Source organism: Mirounga leonina, unplaced genomic scaffold (genome assembly GCF_011800145.1).
Source record: "Mirounga leonina isolate KUSES-001 unplaced genomic scaffold, KU_Mleo_1.0 Mir_176, whole genome shotgun sequence".
Classification (NCBI taxonomy): domain Eukaryota; kingdom Metazoa; phylum Chordata; class Mammalia; order Carnivora; family Phocidae; genus Mirounga; species Mirounga leonina.
In genome coordinates this window covers 54,574,245-54,596,849 of record NW_023270454.1, presented here as the reverse complement: position 1 = coordinate 54,596,849, position 22,605 = coordinate 54,574,245, and the positions used below count along the sequence as shown (strand labels likewise).

Below are 22,605 nucleotides of genomic sequence, written 5' to 3'. Positions count from 1 at the left end.
GTGTGTAAAACTGGTGAAATCTAGGGGCGCCTGGGTGGCTCAGTCGTTAAGCATCTGCCTTCGGCTCAGGTCATGATCCTGGGGTCCTGGGATCGAGCCCCGCATCGGGCTCCCTGCTCCGCGGGAAGCCTGCTTCTCCCTCTGCCACTCCCCCTGCTTGTGTTCCCTCTCTCGCTGTGTCTCTCTCTGTCAAATAAATAAATAAAATCTTAAAAAAAAAAAAAGATGAAATCTAAACAAGCTCTGTGTATTGTACCATAGGGAAAAAAAGAAAGAAAAAAATCATTTCTTAGGAACAGTGCACCTAAACAAAGTAAACATTTAAGAAATGTTTTAAAAATCATGATTACTTTCTTAAAAGCCATGGAAAAGAAGAACTAAGTTTGAAAAGAGATTAGATTATTTGCTAAATGTTTCACATGAGGATATGAGACAATCACCTGTTGAATTTCCTTAGATGACTGCTTAGAATAGATATCCACCCTTCAAAACAAATAAACAAATAAACTTCCTATTTATGTATCAACTTTATGAGGATAAGAATCCAGAAAAAAATTAGGATTGCATTGTGTAAATGCTTAAGTATTAGAGTGATAGGAGATAAAAGTACTATATGGCATACAGATACTGAGTGCCACTTCAGCAATAGAGCTCATTTCTAGGAAAGACTTCATTCCTTGGCACTGTAATAGAACTTCTACTTTTGTAGAAGTTTGTTTTTGTAGAAGTACTTTGAGTTTTCCTTTGGCATTGGCTATATAAAAATATAGATGACGGGGCGCCTGGGTGGCTCAGCTCTTAAGCGTCTGCCTTTGGCTCAGGTCATGATCCCAAGGTCCTGGGATCAAGCCCCACATCGGGCTCCCTGCTCGGTGGGAACTGCTTCTCCCTCTCCCACTCCCCCTGCTGTGGTCCCTCTCTTGCTGTGTCTCTCTCTGTCAAATAAATAAATAAAATCTTTTAAAAATATATTTATATATATATATAGATGACAGTTGTTATCAGTTCGACTTGATACATACTTCAAAAATGGGTCTGTCTCTGCAGAAGCTCACTGGTGTCAATCCAGCCTGAAGTAGATGCTTTAAGTATCTGATGTGGCTCTAGATGGTGCCTCTTTTTGGTGAACTGGAGTTATCTTTACTCTGGACTTGTATCTGTTCATGGTGGCACGGGATAGCAGTTAGCCCTACCTAGACTTACGTGTTTAGAACGTCCCAGAAAACCTGGACATTAATATTGTTCTTGGGACTGAAATGGGATTTAAGAAGTTCTTTGTAATCCTCAACTCTATAGCCAAACTTACAGCAGGTTATGTGTGTGTTTGATTTACTTTCTGTAACTTATTGGTCAGTGGTTTACTGCAGGTAAATATAGCAAGGAATATGCTGGCTCTAGATTTGAGGTGCTGATTGTTATGGCCCATATTATATGGAATTAAAGTGATTTGGAAAGCTCTTCTGGTATAGGGTTGAAAATTAGAAATGACTAAACAACTTAGACATATAATAAACAATGCTACTTTACAAAATATTCAAAAAGTTCATTGTTCTTAGGTCCTTTCCTGCTTCTCTTGAACTTTTTACTTTTGTATATTTGCCTTTGATTACCATCTTAGAAGAATATTGAGTAGAAAAATGGGATGTTTCATGAACAGTTTTCTTCTTACTATAAAATACAAGTGTTGGAATTTTGGGGTTATTTATTTATTTATTTTAAAGATTTTATTTATATATTTGACACAGAGAGAGCACAAGCAGGGGGAGCAGCAGGCAGAGGGAGAGGGAGAAGCAGGCTCCCTGCTAAGCAAGGAGCCCAATGCAGGGCTCGATCCCAGGACCTTGGGATCATGCCCTGAGCCAAAGGCAGCAGCTTAGCCAACTGAGCCACCCAGGCGCCCCAGAATTTTGGGATTTTTTTAATGCTAATATGGAATCTGCTATTGATGTGTTTATGTTACAAAGGAAGACATTAACCCCCATCCTTTTCCAGCCACTATAGAGAAAATAAATGGCCCATGATGATGAAATGTTATATGGCAGAGTTGATGGGATGACGCTCCCATGGTTACATTAAGTTATATTAGACTCTGCCTTGCTAGAACACTCAGTCTCACTCTCCTGTTGGCCTTGAAGAGGTAAGCTGCCCTTTTGTGAACGTCTGTGGAGAGAGTCACCTGGTAGGGAACCATGGATAGTCCCTAAGAGCTCAGATTGGCCTCTGGCTGACAAATAGTAAAATACTGAAACTCTCAGGCCTATAGCTGTGAAGAAATGAATTCTGCTAACAAGCTGAGTGGGCTTGTAAGCAAGTTTTTCTCCAGTCAAGCTTCCAGATGAGAATACAGCCCAGCTGACACCTTGATTGAAGCTAGATGAGACCCTAAAGCAGAAAACCCATGTAGGCTGGATTCTTGGAAACTAATCCTCAAGAAAGGGGAATTGAGAGGATGGGGGAAACAAAGAGGTCTATTCTTCAAATTCTTCTATTTAAAGGCGTTAGTGAGGTGTTTAGATATTTAAATTATGCCGTAGCATTTTTTTGAAGAGAATAATACATGCTTTGAGTTTTGTTCTTAGATCAGTAGGATAATGAACTACTTATACTTACTGAGAAAGTTACCAAGAGGGAAAGAAATTAACTTCTGAAGAATTTTGTAAAGAGACTATCAAATTAACTCCAGTTTCTTAATTTTTCCATTATTTTTATTGTGGTAAAATTTACCATCTTAACCATTTTTAAGGGTACAGTTTAGTGGTATTAAGTTCAGTCATACTGTTGTGCAAACATTACCACCCTTCATCTGTAGAACTCTTCATCTTGCAAAACCAAAACTCTCTACACATTAGACAATACCCACCCCTTTTCCTGTCCCCTCAGCCCCTGGTAACCACCATTCTGCTTTCTGTTTATGAATCTGGCTGCTCTAGGAACCTCATATAAGTAGAATCATACAGTATTTGTCTTTTTGTGACTGGCTTGTTTCACTTAGCGTAATGTCCTCAAGGTTCTTCCACATTGTAGCATATGTTAGAATTTCATTCCTTTTTAAGGCTGAATAATATTCCATTGTATGTATACCCCACATTTTGCTTATCTATTCATCCATTGACAGACACGTGGGTTTTTTCCACCTTTTAGCTACCAAATTACAAATTTTAAGAAGGCAGACAAAACACAGCTAATTAAATAACTAATGTTTGTTTTAGATAGAATACTAATTTTAGGTCTACCTTGTGACATGTTTAATTCTTTTAAAATCAATATTTACATTTTACCTATACCATTTTATAGGATTGGATAATTTATCATTTTAATGTAGTGTTTTATAGTTGTATTTTTGCATTTGTGACATTATTGTGGCATTTGTGACATATCTATGATTTATTTGGTTTTTCTAGCCCATGGGTCAGCAAACTATGGCCTGTGGGCCAACCTGCCTGCTTTTGTATGGCCCATAAACTAAGAATAGTTTTTACACATGAACATTAGTACTCAATTTAGTGATAAGGGCACTAACTTTGAACCTCCATTACACAAAATCCCAAGAAAAAACTTTTACTCCTCTCATTTCTAGACCTATATTACAAAAGATTGCTTATTATTATTATTATATTTTAAATTTCCTCAGTAAAAATTATGTGAATATTAGTTTTCTTTTTTTGTGATTTTTATGCACCTACACAATACCTTTGATTTCACCTCTTGGCTTGCAAAGCCTATAATATTTACTATCTACCCTTTTATAGAAAAGTTTGCAGGATCTCTCCTCTATTCTATTTATAACATTGTTCTTTTGAGGGCGCCTGGGTGGCTCAGTTGGTTAAGTGACTGCCTTCGGCTCAGGTCATGATCCTGGAGTTCCAGGATCAAGTCCCGCATCGGGCTCCCTGCTCAGCGGGGAGTCTGCTTCTCCCTCTGACCCTCCTCCCTCTCATGCTCTCTGTCTCTCATTCTCTCTCTCTCAAATAAATAAATAAAATCTTAAAAAAAAAAAAATTAAAAAAAACCAAAAGGGCGCCTGGGTGGCTCAGATGGTTAAGCGTCTGCCTTCGGCTCAGGTCATGATCCCAGGGTCCTGGGATCGAGTCCCGCATCGGGCTTCCCGCTCCTTGGGAGCCTGCTTCTCCCTCTGTTTCTCTCTGTCTCTCATGAATAAATAAATAAAATCTTTAAAAAAAAAAAAAAAAAACACATTGTTCTTTTGAGATACTATTTTTAAACTTGTTACAACAGACACTAAGATTTTATGTTTATGTCATTTATTTAATATTTTTCCATGCAGAATTCTACAATGTATCATTTTGTAATTGGATATATTTAGTACAGATTACTTTTAAAAATATTCTTTAGCTTTTTTTTAAATTTTCAAATCATTATTCTCTCCTAATTAGGTATATTATTAAAGATACCTTAGAAAAATATTAATCAGATAAAATCACAAATCTGTTTTAAAGGCAGGCTTATAAAAATCCTTAGGATAGTAGATTAAGAAGTGTAGTCCTGAAAGTTCGTAACATGCATAGAACTTTTTCGCTTTATGACTTGTGATCTTGGGTTTCTGATATGGCTTAGCTTGTAAGAAATTGGAGGAATAGCATGGTATGGTGGAGAGATGCATATCCCATCACAGAAGAATAAATCTCCCCTTAAGTATTTGATATACTCATTCCTGGAATGCAATTCTAATACAGAAGTTGTGGGATTAAAGGAAAAAATCTAGAATAAACTGTTTTCTTAGGAAATAGTATTATTAATCTAAAGAGAAAGTATAAGGAAAAAGGAATCCTATTCATAGTAGTTATCACAAATACTAAATATTTTGTTAGTCATGTAACATGCGTCATAAAAATACTTAAAGGATAGAATAAAATATTAATGGAGGAAGTAAAAAACTCTGGATGGAAAGACTAAAAAAATAATAATAACAGTGTTACTAAGTTAATATATGGATTGAACATACTATTGGTTACATTACAAAAAGGATATTTTATAAGTTATGACAAACATAAATGGGATGTATATGGAAAACTCATTATAGACGTTCAGACACTAAAACAACACTTGTAAGAGCTGCTTGAAAGGGGTTTTAAAAATGGGATATAGGTTTTAGAGCTAGATCTAAGTTTATAGAAGATTTCTAGATTTTTTTAAAGATTATTTATTTATTTGAGAGAGAGAGTGCATGAGCCGGGGGTCGGGGCAGAGGGAGAGGGAGAAGCAAACTCCCTGCTGAGCATGGAGCCGACTGTGGGGCCCCATCCTAGGACTCAAAGATCATGACCTGAGCTGAAGGCAGACACTTAACTGACTGAGCCACCCAGGTGCCCCGAAGATTTCTAGATTTAAAAAATAGGAATTCGTTGGGCCGCCTGAGTGGTTCAGTCAGTTAAGCATCCCACTCTTGATTTCTGCTCAGGTCATGATCTCAGGGTCCTGGGATCAAGCCCTGCTTGGGGCTCTGCACTCAGCGGGAGTCTGCTTGAGATTCTCTCTCTTCCTCTCCCTCTCCCCACTCTGCTCCCCCAGGCCCCGTGCTTGATTACCTAAGATTACCTTAGTAAGATTACCAAAAAAGGGAAAATTCCATACTTCCCTGTACTCCCTCACTTTGCCCTCAAACTGTGGCCTCCCACCACTGTCTTGTGGCAGACAGTCTTCGCTTTGCTGTCCTGCTGGCCACTTCCGTAAACTTTTATCTCTGTTATTCTGCCTTGGGTGAATTCTTTCACCACCTGTACCCCCAGCCTCTACCTGATTGGATCACCCCACATTTGATGGCCCCCCCATTTGATTGGGAGACCCCACAGTAAGGATAATCAATAATATTGTTGCTATTAGTCATAGGTATAGCACTTAAATTTGCAAAGTACTGTTTAAATGCTTCATAAATGGTAATTCATTTACTTCTCATACCAATCCTAAGGGGTAAGTACTGTTATTATTCCCATTTTACAGATGACTCACAGAAAGGATAAGTGACTTGCTCAAAGTCACATGGTAGAGGATTCAACCCAGGGAAGAGTGTATGCTCTTAGCCATTATGACATATTGAACTTTAAATATATCTCTTTCAAACTTATATACACTAAAATGTAAAACAAATGTGAATAATTTTTTAAAAATGAAAACTCAAAACCAAAAGTCTAAAAGAAATAAACCCAAAAAATACCATAGTGATAAATATAAATGGGCTAAGCTCATCTCTTTTTTTTTTTTTTTTTTAAGATTTTATTTATTTATTTGACAGAGAGAGACACAGCGAGAGAGGGAACACAAGCAGGGGGAATGGGAGAGGGAGAAGCAGGCTTCCTGCAGAGCGGGGAGCCCGATGCGGGGCTCGATCCCAGGACCCCGGGATCGTGACCTGAGCCAAAGGCAGACGCTAAATGACTGAGCCACCCAGGCGCCCCTAAGCTCATCACTTAATAGAAAAAAATGAGGCAGTCCTATAAATCAGCAGCGTGCAGAACAACATTGGAAGAAGACAAACAATGAAGTTGGTCTCTTTTGTAAAAGTTTAAAAACAAACACACCAGAAACTCCTAAAATATATGTACATGTATAAATGGATAGAGGTCACGGGTATACAGCATTAAATACAGTGTTTACCTTTTAGGAGGAGAAGAAACTTAGAAGTAAAGAAGAGAGACTTCTCATCTTTACTCTGTATATATATGTATATATTTATATATATTTTTTGAAAGATTATTTATTTGAGAGAGAGAGAAAGAGAGTGGGAGCAGGGGGGAGGGGGAGAAGGAGAGAGAGAGAATCTCAAGCAGACTCTGTGCTGAGCATGGAGCCAGTTGCGGCGCTCAATCCCGCAACCCCAAGATCATGACCTGAGCTAAAACCAAGAGTTGGATACTCAACAAACTGAACCACCCAGGTGCTCCTATACTGTATATTTTTATGTTGTTAAATACTGCCAAAAATGTAACTAGTAAGTTTTTTTTTTTTTAAAGATTTTATTTATTTATTTGACAGAGAGAGACACAGCAAGAGAGGGAACACAAGCAGAGGGAGTGGGAAAGAGAGAAGCAGGCTCCCCACTGAGCAGGGAGCCCGATGTGGGGCTTGATCCCAGGACCCTGGGATCATGACCTGAGCTGAAGGCAGACCCTTAACGACTGAGCCACCCAGGCGCCCCTGTAACTAGTAAGTTTTTTTTTAAAGTTTGTATAGGTAAGTAAATAATGTCAACAAGAAAAGATTCCACACTGTTAGTACTAAATATCTCTGAAAAGTAGAATTGGAGGTAATGGAAACAAGATTATTCTTCCCTTTTTTTACTCTACCTACTTCTGTATTGTTTGAATTTTAAAATGTTACAGTGAGCATCTTTGAATTAGCAAATAGAGACTTATGTGATCATTTTCTCTTGCATTTCCTCTTACATTAATTATTTGTTCCTGTGCTTTACCTTTACCTAACGACTAGATAGTTTTTACATATTTCATTGGAATATTGTCCATGAGTAGACTTCAGGAAGTATGGATTTTAATGAGATTTACAGTTTAAAGTCTTGGCCAGCATCTTAATGTTATATAGGTCTTGCCTTAAATGTTACCTCTTTGGTTAAGTGGGACTTTTTCCGACTATCAAAGGAGCCTTCTGGGGGTGCCTGGGTGGCTCAGTCATTAAGCATCTGCCTTCCACTCAGGTCATGATCCCAGGGTCCTGGGATCGAGCCCCACATCAGGCTCCCTGCTTGGCGGGAAGCCTGCTTCTCCCTCTCGCACTCTCCCTGCTTGTGTTCCCTCTCTCGCTGTGTCTTTCTCTGTCAAATAAATAAATAAAATCTTTAAGAAAAATTTAAAAAAAAAGGAGCCTTCTGGTATTTATCACACTCTCTTGTTATATTATCATTATAGTGTTGTCATTATCTATTCTTTGCTTATTTTTTTTGGTAATTTGTTTTCCTCCACTAAAATATAAGATCTGTGGGCGCCTGGGTGGCTCAGTTGGTTAAGCGACTGCCTTCGGCTCAGGTCATGATCCCAGGGTCCTGGGATCGAGTCCCACATCGGGCTCCCGGCTCAGCAGGAAGCCTGCTTCTCCCTCTCCCACTCCCCCTGCTTGTGTTCCTGCTCTCACTGTCTCTGTCTCTGTCAAATAAATAAATAAAATCTTTAAAAAATAATAATAATAAGATCTGTGAGAGGAAGAATGTGCCTTGGTCATCTTATAACACAGGGCCTAAAATAATTCTTGGCATATAGTAAGCATTTAATAAATACTTCTTGCTTACATGAAAAAAAGTAATATTCTTAAAAGTTCAGAAACTTAAGTTTGTGTTAGGCCGTCCTAGAATGGTTTAGCTTTGGGGAACTAATTGATGATAATTCATTGTCATCTAATAATCAGAATACCAGTTTGTTTATTTATGATGGTGATATAAGTAGTATAAACAAAGCTGGATATACATTATGGGTTATTTTCCTTAGCAAGATTATGCCACAACCAAATTTTTATCAAGAATAAAAATTGACTAACACATGGGAATTGGGAAAAAGAGAGTTGGGTGGTATTAAAAAATACTAAATACTATAGATTATATTGCTTAACAAGTACCTTATCTAGTAAATGCTTGTTCTTGGTCCTGAGAGTTGTGAGAGAGGCAATATGAAGGATTTGGTTTTGCTGCTCCAGTCATAAAAACAATAAAGTGCCAGCCCAGTTGGATGGTGGATTAGATTGTATACCTATGTAAACAAAGAGGAGCATTAAGTTAAACTTGTATTTTGTTACAGATCAAAGAGCAAAAGTATAAAACATAAGTGGTGGTTCCATGAGAACAGTCAAAATAATAGATAAGTACTCATTAAAGCTCACTATTTTCCATTTTTCTAAGTAGAATAAACCCTGAAACTGAATCAGGTTTTGCCCACAAGTCAGAACTACACCATTCAATTTGAAAAGACAGAGGCAGATATTTAAAAAAAAAATCAAAAACCAAAAAAAAATTTAGAAATATTTGGAAAAAATAGAAAAGTGCTACAACATATTAGCATTGCTTAATTATTACTTTTCATGCACTCTAATGTGGTAGACAGGCAGTGTAGAATAGTAGTTAGATCTCACTGTATGCCAGGGATTCAGTTCTAGCTCAGCCTACCACTAGCTGTGTGACCTTAGATAAATCACCTATTTTCTCTGTGGCTTAGTTTCCTCATCTTGGGGTAATAGATCCTTTTTCATAAAGTTGCTGGGAGGTTTAAACAGGAGTGTGTGTGTGGGTGGGTGGGTGGGTGTGTGAGTGTGTGTAGTTTTACAAAATGGTGCCTGGCAGATAATACAGTACTACGTAAGTAATAGCCACTACAATTGTTATCCAATAAATACTGAGTGTTACTGTTAGTCACTGTGCTGAGGATGGGAAGATCCTGCCCTAAAGGAGTACAGAGTTCATCTTCTCGACTTTCATCCCAGTTCTTTTTTCTATATCTATATCCAAGAGAATAAATTCAAGGTACATAGTTTAATCTCAGTCTAATTTTTTCTCCAGTGTTATTGATGTATAGTTAATATATAACATTGTATTAGTTTAAAGTTTACAGCATAATGATTTGATAGATGTATATATTGTGAAATGATTAGCACAATAAGTTTAACATCCATCACCTAACAGAGTTACAGATTTTTTTCTTGTGATGAGTACTTCTAAGATCTATAAGATAAATAGTTCTGGGGATGTAATGTACAGCATGGTAACTATAGTTAAAAATATATATTATATATTTGAAAGTTGCAAAGAGAGTAGATCAATCTTTAATTTTTACCTGATATTTAAAGAGATGGTTAGGAAATTGACCTGCTGCCTAAAATAAAATACTTCAAAGTCATTTTAAATCTTGTTTCATAGATGTTTATTTACTAATGGGTGTGAGCAAGTTAGATATTCTATACCGGAGACTTCTCCTCACAAAACTTTTTATCAGAGGATGGGGGAGGCCAGAAGATCTCAAAAGGTAAGCATTTTTTTTTTTCCAAATTCGCTTATTCTAAATTTGTTGTAGTAAACATTTAAAATTGTTTTTCAGTGATAAAATCCTTTACTATAAATATAAAGTGACTGGCAAATTAAGCATTGAAGTATATGAAACGTAATTATTTCCTTTTGTCGGTTGTCTTTTTAATTATTTCTCTTAAGTTTTAAACCGTATAATCATAAATTGAACTATTTTAAAAGTAATTTTAAAATTAAATAAAATTAAAAATAAAGAGCTCTTATATACAAGCTAGATTTTTAACTTTAATTATTTTTAAGTTGCTTAGAGTTTCCAGGGACCGAGCTTCCTCGGGTAACTTGAATTTGTAATAACAATAAAGCTGAGCTATACTGTAGCTCATGGAAATATCTGGACTTAAGAAAATGAATTTTCAGGATTTATGGCTTTAATTTTGAGTCTTGTATATGTTAACTGCTTTCTGAACAATGATATTTCTCACATATTTTATGAGACAAAATGTCCAGCTTGAATAAAAACCAATAGCCTCATCTTTTTCTCTAATGATTCAAATTAAATTTTGACATGGCTTATAAATTGGACTTGCAAATTTTTCAGCATTATACACTCTCAATACAATGGGCATATTGAATTTTTCCTTTCTCCCCCCTTATCATAATAGACTCTTCGAATTCAGAAAGATGATTGGAAATCGAGAAAGATGTCAGAATCTGGTTTCAAGTGATTATCCAGTACACATCGATAAGGTATTTAAATAAAAGAAATGAAGTTCCAGAAATTCTGGTTTAACATAAATATGTGTCAAGAGTAGGTTGGCAGTCGGTTAAGCGTCTGCCTTCGGCTCAGGGCATGATCTCAGGGTCCTGGGATCGAGTCCCACATCAGGCTCCCTGCTCAGCAGGGAGTCTGCTTCTCCCTTTCCTTTGTTGCTGCCCCCCCCCAACCCCCCGACTTGTGCTCTCTGGCTCTATCGAATAAATAAAAATCTTTAAAAAAAAACAAAGAGTAGGTTGAATGTTGGACTATAATAACAGTAAACACTAAAACATGAGTATAGATTTTTCATTTAATATTATTAAATACTATATGTGTCCTAAGAGGATGCTTATAATAACTATCATTCATGTATATTTGAGAGCATATATTTAGTACTTGCCTAAATACAAGAAAATATTTAAGTCTCGATCTTTTTGAGCCTTGTTTTGTATCTTTAGGATCAGGAGGGTTAAAATAAATTATTCAACATCTCAGAAGAACTATAAGTAACACGGGGAAGTATTCTAGTTGGAGAATCAGTACATGAGAAGTTGTTGCCAAAACAGCTTCTATTTTTTTTTAAATTTTATTTATTTATTTATTTATTTATTTATTTATTTATTTATTTAAGAGAGAGAGTGAATGAGAGAGAGCGCAGGGGGAGGGGCAGAGAGAGAGGGAGAAGCACACTCCCTGCTGAGCAGGGTGCCAGATGTGCGGCTCAATCCCAGGACTCTGGGATTATGATTTGAACTGAAGGCAGATGCTTAACCGACTGAGCCACCCAGGCACCCATCCAAAACAGCTTCTAAATAACATCAGGGAAATATTATGTTAATTGATGGGAGAAGGGTAGAAAGAAAATGCTGTAACATTAGAGACGATGAGAAAATATATTTGAAATAACTTTGTTTTTTTAGCAACCATACACTTTTCTGTAAAGCAGTTCTAGGTTTATGTAATTGGATAATTGAGGTATTGTTGGGGAGGGGGTACAAATGCATGGGCTTCACATCCCTCATTGTCCTTCAACCAAAGTAACTCTACTTTCATCTCTTATGTATTGGATAACTTTAGGAGATTTCATTTTTCAAAACAATTCCACTGCTAAAAACAAAATTTTATAAATTAGAAATCCCTTTTCTATACCATATAGCTGTTCTTTCCGTAGCTTCTGGATTTAGAACACTTCTCCCTCAAATTTTGCTAAATATTTCTATCATCGCTGTTTTTTTCTATTAAAAATCATAGACTTAAACAAATTAAAATTATACCAAGTAAAAAATCAAAACTCTAACTTTCTGCCACTTTCCACCACTTAATTCCATTTCTCTCCCAAGGAGGAGTTACTGTTAAGATTTTAGAATGCATTCTTACAGAGTTCCTTCCTCTCCCTGTATTCTCCCCATCACCGTCTCTCTTGGTTTTTAAAAACCAAGATATAGGGGCGCCTGGGTGGCTCAGTCATTAGGCGTCTGTCTTCGGCTTGGGTCATGATCCCAGCGTCCCGGGATCGAGCCCCGCATCGGGCTCCCTGCTTGACGGGAAGCCTGCTTCTCCATCTCCCAGTCCCCCTGCTTGTGTTCCCTCTCTCGCTGTGTCTCTCTCTGTCAAATAAATAAATAAAATCTTAAAAAATAAATAAATAAGTAAAAACCAAGATATTTTCATCTGCCATGGAATTCACCCTTTTAAAGTGTGCAGTTCAGTGTTGTTGTTTTTTACTACATTCCCAAGATGTGCAATCATCACCACTATCATTACCTACTTCCAGAATATTTTTATCTCCCCCAAAAGACACCATATACCCATTAGCTGTTACTTCCCACTTCCATACAGCCTTCTCCCTGCTGGCAGTCATTAGTCTGCTATTCTGTATGGATCCACCAATTCTGGACATTTCATATAAATGGAATCATTTAATATGAGGCCTTTTGTGTCTGGTTTATTTCACTGAACAAATTTTCAAGTTTCATCCATGTTATCTAACAATACCTCACTTTTTTATTGTTAAATAATATTCCATTGTATAGATATGTGACATTTTGTTTATCTATTTATCAGCTAATGGACATTTAGGTTTCTGCTTTTTGACTATTATGAATAATAATGCTATGAACATTCATGTGTAAGTGTTTTTGTGGATATGTGTTTTGAATTATTTAGATATATATAGGACTGGAATTTCTGGGTCATATGGTAATTCTATGTTTAACTTTTTGACAAACTGAAAACTGTTTTCCAAAGTGCACCATTTTACTTTTCTCACCAGCAGTGTATAATGGTTCCAATTTGTCCACATTCTCACTAATATTTGTATTAAACAGCCATCCTAGTGGGTGTGAAGTGTATTTTATTGTGATTTTTGATATGCCTTTCCCTTATGACTGTGATGTTGAGCATCTTTTCATGTGCTTATTGGCCATTTGCATATCTTCTTTGAAGAAATACCTATGAAATCATTGCCTTTTTTTTTTTTAAGATTTATTTATTTATTTTAGGGCAAGCAAGTGCAGGGCAGGGGACAGAGGGACGAGGGAGAGGGAGAGAAAGAATTTCAAGCACACTCCCCACCGAGTGTGGAACCCAACATGGGGCTTGATCTTGCCATCCTGAGATCATAACCTGAGCTGAAATCAAGAGTTGGACACTTAACTGACTGAGCCACCCAGGTGCCCCAAATCATTGCCTAATTTTTAACTGGGTTATTCATCTTTTTATTCTTGAGTTGTAGCTTAATTTTTAAGTCTGTATTACTTATGGCTCTAAAATCTCCTTTTTTTCTTACCAAATTGCCTGTTGTCCCAATATTATTTGTTGAATTATTACTCCCTTTCACATTAATCTGTGCTACCTCCTTTATCAAATAATTTATTCTTCTAAATTACACAAAAAGAAAACTTTAAAACCATAGTAGGAGGCACAAAGACTAAAATATAGAAACTTCTTGGATTAGAAATTTCATATCATACACATTGGGTCTCCTTACCATTTTCAAAAACCGCAGTGCAATCCTAGTTAAAATATTCAGTTTAGAACTAAAGTCTATAAAAGGATCCTGAAAGTATTTTGGGAAGAACCATGAGAGTATGAACACATCAGGAATACCTAAAAAAGAAGAGTGTTAAGTAAAACCTAGTTCAGTCATTTACCAGTAGGTATTATAAAGCTGCAGCATGATCAAAACAGCAAGATTTAGTACAAATAAAAGATAGGCTGATAAGCATTATAAACAATGGCCAAATTGTGGAAACAGCCCAAGTGTCCATTGACCAATGAATGGATAAAGAAGATGTGGGGGATATAAATACACATCATGGAATATATATCATGGAATATTACTCAATCATAAAAAAGAATGAAATCTTGCCATTTGCAACAACATGGATGGAGCTAGAGAGTATTATGCTAAGGAAAATAAGTCAGTGAGAAAGACAAATACCGTACGATTTCACTTATGTGGAATTTAAGAAACAAAACAAATGAACAAAGGGGAAAAAAAGAGGGAGGCAAAGAAACAGACTCTTAACTATAGAGATCAAGTTGATGGTACCAGAGGGGAGGCAGATGGAGGAATCGGTGAAACAGGTGATGGGTAGTAAGGAGGGCACTTGCTGTGATAAGCACTGGGTGTTGTATGTTAAATGATGAATCACTAAATTCTACATCTGAAACTAGTGTTGCACTGCATGTTAACTAGCTAGAATTTAAATTAAAACTTGGAAACTTAAAAAAAACTGGAGAGGGGCACCTGGGTGGCTCAGTTGGTTAAGCGACTGCCTTCAGCTCAGGTCATGATCCTGGAGTCCCGGGATCGAGTCCCACATCGGGCTCCCTGCTTGGCAGGGGGTCTGCTTCTCCCTCTGATCCTCTTCCCTCTCGTGCTCTCTGTCTCTCATTCTCTCTCTCAAATAAATAAATAAAATCTTTAAAAAAAAAAAAAACTGGAGGAAAAAAAGATAGGCTAATAAGAACAAATAAAGAATTGAAAATAATTTGCCAGGGGTGCCTGGGTGGCTCAGTCGTTAAGCGTCTGCCTTCAGCTCAGGTCATGATCCCAGGGTCCTGGGATCGAGCCCCGCATCGGGCTCCCTGCTCAGTGGGGAGCCAGCTTCTCCCTCTCCCTCTGCTGCTCCGCCTGCTTATGCTCTCTCTGTCAAATAAATAAATAAAATCTTTAAAAACAAAAAACAAAAAAAACTTACTTTATGATAAAGTAGCATTTAAGTCATTTGCAAAAAAAAAAATGTGGAGGGGCGCCTGATTGGCTCAGTTGGTTAAGTGTCTGCCTTCGGCTCAGGTCATGATCTCAGGGTCCTGGGGCTTGGCGGGGAGCCTGCATCTCCCTCCTGCAGCTCTCCCTGCTTGTGTTCTCTCTCTTTCTCTTAAATAAATAAATAAAATCTTTAAAAAAAAATGTGGATTATTTAATATAAGATATTGACACTACTGGCTAGAATTTGTGTTTTAAAATAAGCTGGATATATATAGTATCTACAGATATAGTTTTTTGTTTCCAATTTTAATGAAAATATGTGGTGTTTACTGTTAATTTAATTTTGACTACTGACCTGATAAAGATTTTTTATTTAAAAAAAATAACTTGGCGGGGTGCCTGGGTGGCTCAGCCGTTAAGCGTCTGCCTTAGGCTCAGGTCATGATCCCCGTGTCCTGGGATCGAGCCCCGCATCGGGCTCCCTGCTCTGTGGGAGGCCTGCTTCTCCCTCTCCCTCTGCCCCTGCTTGTGTTCCCTCTCTCACTGTGTTTCTCTCTGTCAAATAAATAAATAAAATCTTTAAATATTAGCAAATGCCTTTGCTATGTATGTAAATATATATTTCTCCCTATTTAATGTGTTTACATGACTCATTGCGTCAATGGATTTCTTAAAATGAGCCATTCTAATATATTTAACATCAAGTCAACCCTTATTTGATTTCGGTAGATTATTTTTATAGTTTCTGTGTAAATTGTTCTTACGGTTATTTTATATTTTTAAGTTCTTCCAACTAGTATTTTATTTTGACTTATTTCATGCTGTTGTACAAATGAGGTTTATTTATAGTTTACTTTTCCTTTTTTTTTTTTTTTATATTATTTATTTGAGAGAGAGCACATGAGAGGGGGGAGGGTCAGAGGGAGAAGCAGACCCCCTGCCGAGCAGGGAGCCCGATGCAGGACTCGATCCAGGGACTCCAGGATCATGACCCGAGCCGAAGGCAGTCGCTTAACCAACTGAGCCACCCAGGCGCCCTCCTTTTTTTTTTTTTTAAAGATTTTATTTATTTATTTGACAGAGAGAGAGAACACAAGCAGGGGGAGTGGGAGAGGGAGAAGCAAGCTTCCCACTGAGTAGGGAGCCCAATGCGGGGCTCGATCTCAGGACCCTGGGATCATGACCTGAGCCGAAGGCAGACGTTTAACAACTGAACCACCCAGGCGCCCCTACTTTTCCTTTTTTTTTTTTAATTTTATTTATTTTTTGAGAGAGAAAGAGAGAGAGAGAGAGAACAAGTGGGGGGAGGGGCAGAGGGAAAAGCAGACTCCCTGTAGAGCAGGCCCCTGGGATCATGACCTGAGCCAAAGGCAGATGCTTAACCGACTGAGCCACTCAGGCACCCTATAGTTTACTTTTCCAACTGGCCTGTAGTAAAGGATGTAAAAGGAAAAGAAATGTGTATAAAAGCCATGTCTTTAGAAAGCTGACTGGGAATGGGGGGCACCTGGGTGGCACAGCCAGTTAAGTGTCAGACTCTTGGTTTGGGCTCAGTCATGATCCCAGGGTTGTGAGGTGAAGTCCCACGTTGGACTCTGCACTCAACACGAAGTCTGCTTGAGACTCTCTCTCCCTCTGCCCCTACCTGCTGAGCTTGCTCACTCTCTCTCTAAAATAAATAAATCTAAAAAAAGAAAGAAAGAAAGAAAGCTGATTGGGGCAAAAGAATATGTAGTCATCAGTGAAAAAAAGGTTTTTAATTGACTAGAACTTTTTTAATAGGAAAACATGTATGATAGACCAAGATATCTTAGTCTACATGTATACATTTTGGTTTTGCTTTTCTTTTAGATTGAAGAGCAATCAGACTGTAAGATCCTAGATGGGCACTTTGTTTCCCCCATGGCCCACTATGTGCCTGATATAATGCCAATTGAATCTGTTATTGCAAGGTAAGAATTTTTAATCAGAAAATTAAAGTAGTAAGTTATTTTTTTATTTATAATTATAATAAAATCAATGCAGTGTTATTTTGAATTGCTAGTATTAATTACAATCATTATTTGGCATTACTCCCATTAAACGTGGGTTGGGGCAGAATAAAAATACAGAGCTTTATAGTATGTATTCAAACTTAAGTTGTTATCACCTTAAAATAGATTTATAAATATAAAATGATTTATATAAGCCTGATAGAACCACAAAGCTAAAACCTACTGGATAAACAAAAAAGAAATAAATCTAAGTGTACCTTAGAGAAAATCATGAAATCACAAAGAGACAGAAAGAAGGAACAAAAGGATAATAAAACAATCAGAAAACAATAAACAAAATGGCAATAGTAAATTCATATCTATCAATAACCACTTTAAATGTAAATCAACTAAAATCTCTAATCAAAAGACTTCGAATGGCTGACTGGATTAAAAAGCAGGACCCAACTATATGCTGCCTATAAGAGACTCACTTCAGGGGCACCTGGCTGGCTCAGTTGGAAGAGCATGGGACTCTTATTCTCAAGGTTGTGAGTTTGAGCCCCACGTTGGGTGTAGAAAATACTTACGTGAGTATGTAACACGCTGAGCTTGCTTACTCTCTCTCTCTCTCTGCTAAAGAGAGACTCACTTCAGATATAAGGACATACACAGACTTTAAGTGAAGGGATGGAAAAAGATATTCCATGCAAATGAAAATCAAAAGAAAGTAGAGGTAGCTATATTTTACCGTACAAAATAGACTTTAAGACAAAGATTGGTAAGGAACAAGGAAGGTCATTATATAATGATAAAAGGATCAATCTAATGAGAGGATATAACATTTGTAAATATTTATGCACCCAACATAGGAACTAAATATATAAAAAAAAATTTAACAAACTTGAAGGCAGCAATACAATAACAATAGGAAGCTTTGATACTTGACTTGCAACAATGGATAGATAATCCATACAGAAAATCAGTAGGAAAACATTGAACTCAAACTAATCCATTGGACCAGATGGACTTAACAGACATTCACAAAACACTGTATCCAACAGCATCTTTTAAAATGCGCAGGGAGCATTCACCAGGATAGATCATATATTAGTCACAAAACAAATCTTAATAAATTTAAGAAATTTTTTTTTTAAGATTTTATTTATTTATTTGACAGAGGGAGCACAAGCAGGGGGAGTGGGAGAGGGAGAAGCAGGCCTCCCACGGAGCAGGGAGCCTGATGTGGGGCTCGATCCCAGGACCCCGGGATCATGACCTGAGCCGAAGGCAGACGCTTAATGACTGAGCCACCCAGGCACCCCAAATTTAAGAAATTGAAATCATATCTAGCATCTTTTGTAACCACATTGGTATGAAACTAGAAACAAGAAGAAAACTGGAAAACTCACAAATATGTGTAGATTAAACAGCTTGCTATTGAAACACCAGTGGGTCAAAGAAGAAATCAAAAGAGAAATCAAAAACGCCTTGGGATAGATGATAATGGAAATACAACATACCCAGATTTATGGAGTACGGCAAAAGCAGTTCTAAGAGGGAGGTTCATAGTGATAAACACCTACATTAAAAAAAAAGAAAGATCTTTTAAAAAATAAACAACCTAAGTTTACACCAGGAACTAAAAAAAGAACAAACTAAGCCTAAAGTTAGAAGGAAGGAATTAGTATGGATCAGAGATGAAATAAATTAAATAGTGACTATAAAAATAATAGAAAAGATCAATGAAACTAAGAGCTGTGTTTTTGAAAAGATAAACAAAATAAACAAACTTTTAGCTCGGCTACCAAGAAATAAAGAGAGAGGTCTCAAGTAAAATTAGAAATGAAAGAGGAGCTGGGCGCCTGGGTGGCTCAGTCGGTTGGGCGACTGCCTTCGGCTCAGGTCATGATCCTGGAGTCCCGGGATCAAGTCCCGTGTTGGGCTCCTTGCTTAGCAGGGGGTCTGCTTCTCCCTCTGACCCTCCCCCCTCTCATGTGCTCTCTCTCTCTCATTCTCTCTCTCACAAATAAATAAAATCTTAAAAAAAAAAAAATTCATCTTAAAAAAAAAAAAAGAAATGAAAGAGGAGCCATTACAGTTGATATCACAGAAATAGAAAAAATCGTAAGAGACCACTGTGAATAATTATACACCAATCAGTTGGATAACCTAGGAGAAATGGTTAAATTCCTAGAAATGTGCAACCTACCAAGACTTAATCATGAAGAATATAAAATCTGAACAGACCAATTACCCATAAGGAGATTTAATCAGTAATCAAAAATTTCCCAAAAAAGACAAGTCGAGGACCAGATGACTACATTGGTGAATTCTGCCAAACATTTAAAGAAGAATTAATAATAATCCTCAAACTCTTCAAAAAAATTGAAGAGGAGGAAACCTTCTAAATTCATTTTACAAGGCCAACGTTACTTTGATACCAAAACCAGACAAGGCGGCCATAACAAAAGAAAATTACAAGCCAGTATTCCTACTGAACTAGATGTAAAAATCCCCAACAAAATACTAGGAATCCAAATTCAACAATACACAAAAAGGATCGTATACTATGATTAAGTGGGATTTATCCCAGGGATACAAAGATGGTTCAACATCTGCAAATCAATCACTATGGCATACCACATAGACAAAATGAAGGATAAAACTCCTATGTTGATCTCAATGGAAATAGGAAAAGCATTTGACAAAATTCAACATCCATTTATGATAAAAACTCTCAACAAACTTTTATAGAAGGAACATATGTCAATATAATAAAGGCTGTATATTAACAAGCTCATAGTTAACATCATACTAAATGGCGAAAAATTAAAATCTTTTCCTCTAATATCAGGAACAAGACAACTATGCAAACTGTTACCACTTTTATTCAACAGAATATTGGAAGTCCTAGCCAGAGCATTTAGGCAAGAAAAAGAAAGGCATCCAAATCAGAAAGGAAGAAATAAAACTGTCTCTGTTTACAGATGACAAAAACCCGCTAGAACTAATAAACAAGTTCAGTAAAGTTGTAGGATACAAATGCAATATACAAAAATCAGTTGCATTTCTATACACTAATAACAAGCCATCAGAAAAATTAGAAAACAATCCTATATACAGTTGCATCAAGAAGAATAAAATACCTAGGAATAAATTTAACCAAGGAGGTGAAAGGACCTGTACACTGCAAACTATAAGACACTGATGAAAGAAACTGAAGATGACACAAATAAATGGAAAGATATTCCATGCTCATGGATTGGAAGAATTAATATTGTTAAAAAGTCCATACCTTTGCAATCTGCAGATGCAATGCAATCTCTATCAAAATTCCAATGGTATTTTTCAAAGAAATAGAAATAATTAATCTTAATAAGATTAAGAAATAGAAATAATTAATCTTAATAAGATTAAGAAATAATCTTAAATTTTGTATGGAACCACAAGAAAACCTGACTAGCCAAAGCAATCTTGAGTAAGAAGAACAAATCTGGAGGCATCACACTCCCTGACTTCAAGCTATTATACTACAAAACCATAGTAGTCAAAAGAATATGGTGTTGGCATAAAAACAGACACATTGATCAATGAAACAGAATAGAGAGCCCAGAAATAAACCCACCGTATATGGTCAATTAATTTATGACAGAAGAACCAAGAATGTACAGTGGGTAGGATCTCTTCAATAAATGGTATTAGAAAGACTGGACAGCCATGTGCAAAAGAATGAAACTGGACCAATATCTCGCACCAAACGAAAATTAACTCAAAATGGAGTAAAGACTTGAACATAATGCTGAAACTATAAAACTCCTAGAAGAAAATATGAGTGGTTACCTCCTTGACATCAGTCTTGGAGTTGATTTTTTGGATCTGACACCAAAGCAAAGGCAACAAAAGCAAAAATAAACAACTTGGGATGACATCAAACTAAAGAGCTTCTGCACAGTGAAGGAGACCAACAAAATGAAAAGGTGGCCTGTGAAATGGGAGAAAATATTGGCAAATCCTATATCTGATAAGGGGTTAATATTAAAATATATATTTTTTAAATTTCTTTAAAAGATTTTCTTTATTTATTTGACACAGAGAGAAAGCACAAGTAGGCAGAGCAGGAGGCAGAGAGAGGGAGAAGCAGGCTCTCCAATGAGCAGGGAGCCTGACGTGGGGCTCAATCCCAGGACCGAATGAGCCAATATATTTAAAAATTCATACAACTTGGGGAGCCTGGGTGGCTCAGTCGTTAAGTGTCTGCCTTTGGCTCAGGTCATGATCCTGGGGTCCTGGAACGAGCCCTGCATTGGGCTCCCTGCTCAGTGGAAAGCCTGCTTCTCCCTCTCCCCTCCCCCTGCTTGTGTTCCCTCTCTCGCTGTGTCTCTCTCTGTCAAATAAATAAATAAAATCTTTAAAAAAAAAAATGGGCAGAGGAACTGAATAGACATTTTCCAAAGAAGACATAAATATGGTCAACAATGCCTGAAAAGGTGCTCAACATCACTAACCATCAAGAAAATGGTGTGGCATAAAAACAGACCCCAAAATACCAAATACCAGAAGCAAAACCACAATGCGATATTACCTCACACCTGTTAGAATGGCTATTATTAAAAGACGAGATAACAAGTGTTGGTGAGGATGTGGAGAAAAGGGAACCCTTGGATACTGTTGGTGGGTATGTAAATTGCTGTAGCCACTATGGGAAACAGTATGGAAGTTCCTCAAAAAATTTAAAGTAGAACAACCATATGATCCAGCCATTCCATATGGATATTTATTTGAAGGAAACAAGAACGTTAACTTGGGAAGATACCTGTACTCCTATGTTCATTGCAGCATTATTTATAATAGCTAAAGCATGGAAACAACCTTAGCGTCCATCAATGGATAAAAGGATAAAGAAGTGGTATATATAGAGAGAGAGTACAGTATCATTCAGACAAAAAAAAAAGAAGGAAATTCTCCCATTTGCAATTACATGGATGGACCTTGAGACCATTATGCTAAGTGAAATAAGTCAGACAGAGAAAGATGAATACCATATGATCTCACTTATATGTAGAATCTAAAAAAACAACAACCTTGAACTCACAGATACAGAGAACAGACCGGTTAGTTGCCAGAGTTGGAGGTGGGGGGGGGGGCGGTGAAATGGGTGAAAGTGGTCAAAAGGTACAAACTTCCAGTTATAAAATAGATAAGTCTTGAGGATGTAATAACAGCATGGTGACTATAGTTAATCTAAATACTGTATATTTGAAAATTGCTATGAGAGTAGATCTTTTTTTATTTCATTTTATTTTATATATATTTTTTTCTTTTTTTAATTTAAATTCAATTAATTAATATATAATGTATTGTTTCAGGGGTACAGGTCTGTGATTCAGCAATCTTATATAATACCTAGTGCTCATTACAACACGTACCTTCCCCAATGTCCATCACCCTGTTACCCCATCCCCCTGCCCCCCTCCCCTCCAGCAACCCTCTGTTTCTTAAGATTAATAAGAGTCTCTTACGGTTTGTCTCCCTCTCTGGTTTCATCTTGTTTCATTTTTTCCTCTCTTCCCCTATGATCCTCTGCCTTGTTTCTTAAATTCCACATATCAGTGAGATCATATGAGAGTAGATCTTAAAAAAGTGATCATCACAAGAAAAAAGAATTTTGTAGCTATGTGTGGTG

At 36.9% G+C, this 22,605-nt stretch overlaps 1 protein-coding gene across 3 annotated transcripts in view; it reads left to right on the top strand.

The window, feature by feature from the left end:
- The window catches only part of ABHD18 (abhydrolase domain containing 18), a 52,003-nt gene that overhangs the window by 2,222 nt on the left and 27,176 nt on the right, over positions 1-22,605 (top strand). For 2 of the 3 annotated variants that reach the window (XM_035023095.1, XM_035023096.1), the window contains exons 2-4: positions 9,869-9,974; positions 10,636-10,720; positions 16,798-16,898. In XM_035023095.1, the coding sequence (XP_034878986.1) occupies positions 9,883-9,974; positions 10,636-10,720; positions 16,798-16,898 (278 nt within the window). In that variant the 5' untranslated portion in view covers positions 9,869-9,882. Of the gene's footprint in view, positions 1-7,137; positions 7,162-9,868; positions 9,975-10,635; positions 10,721-16,797; positions 16,899-22,605 lie in introns of those variants that run through there. The other variant, XM_035023097.1, reaches the window with a different exon arrangement.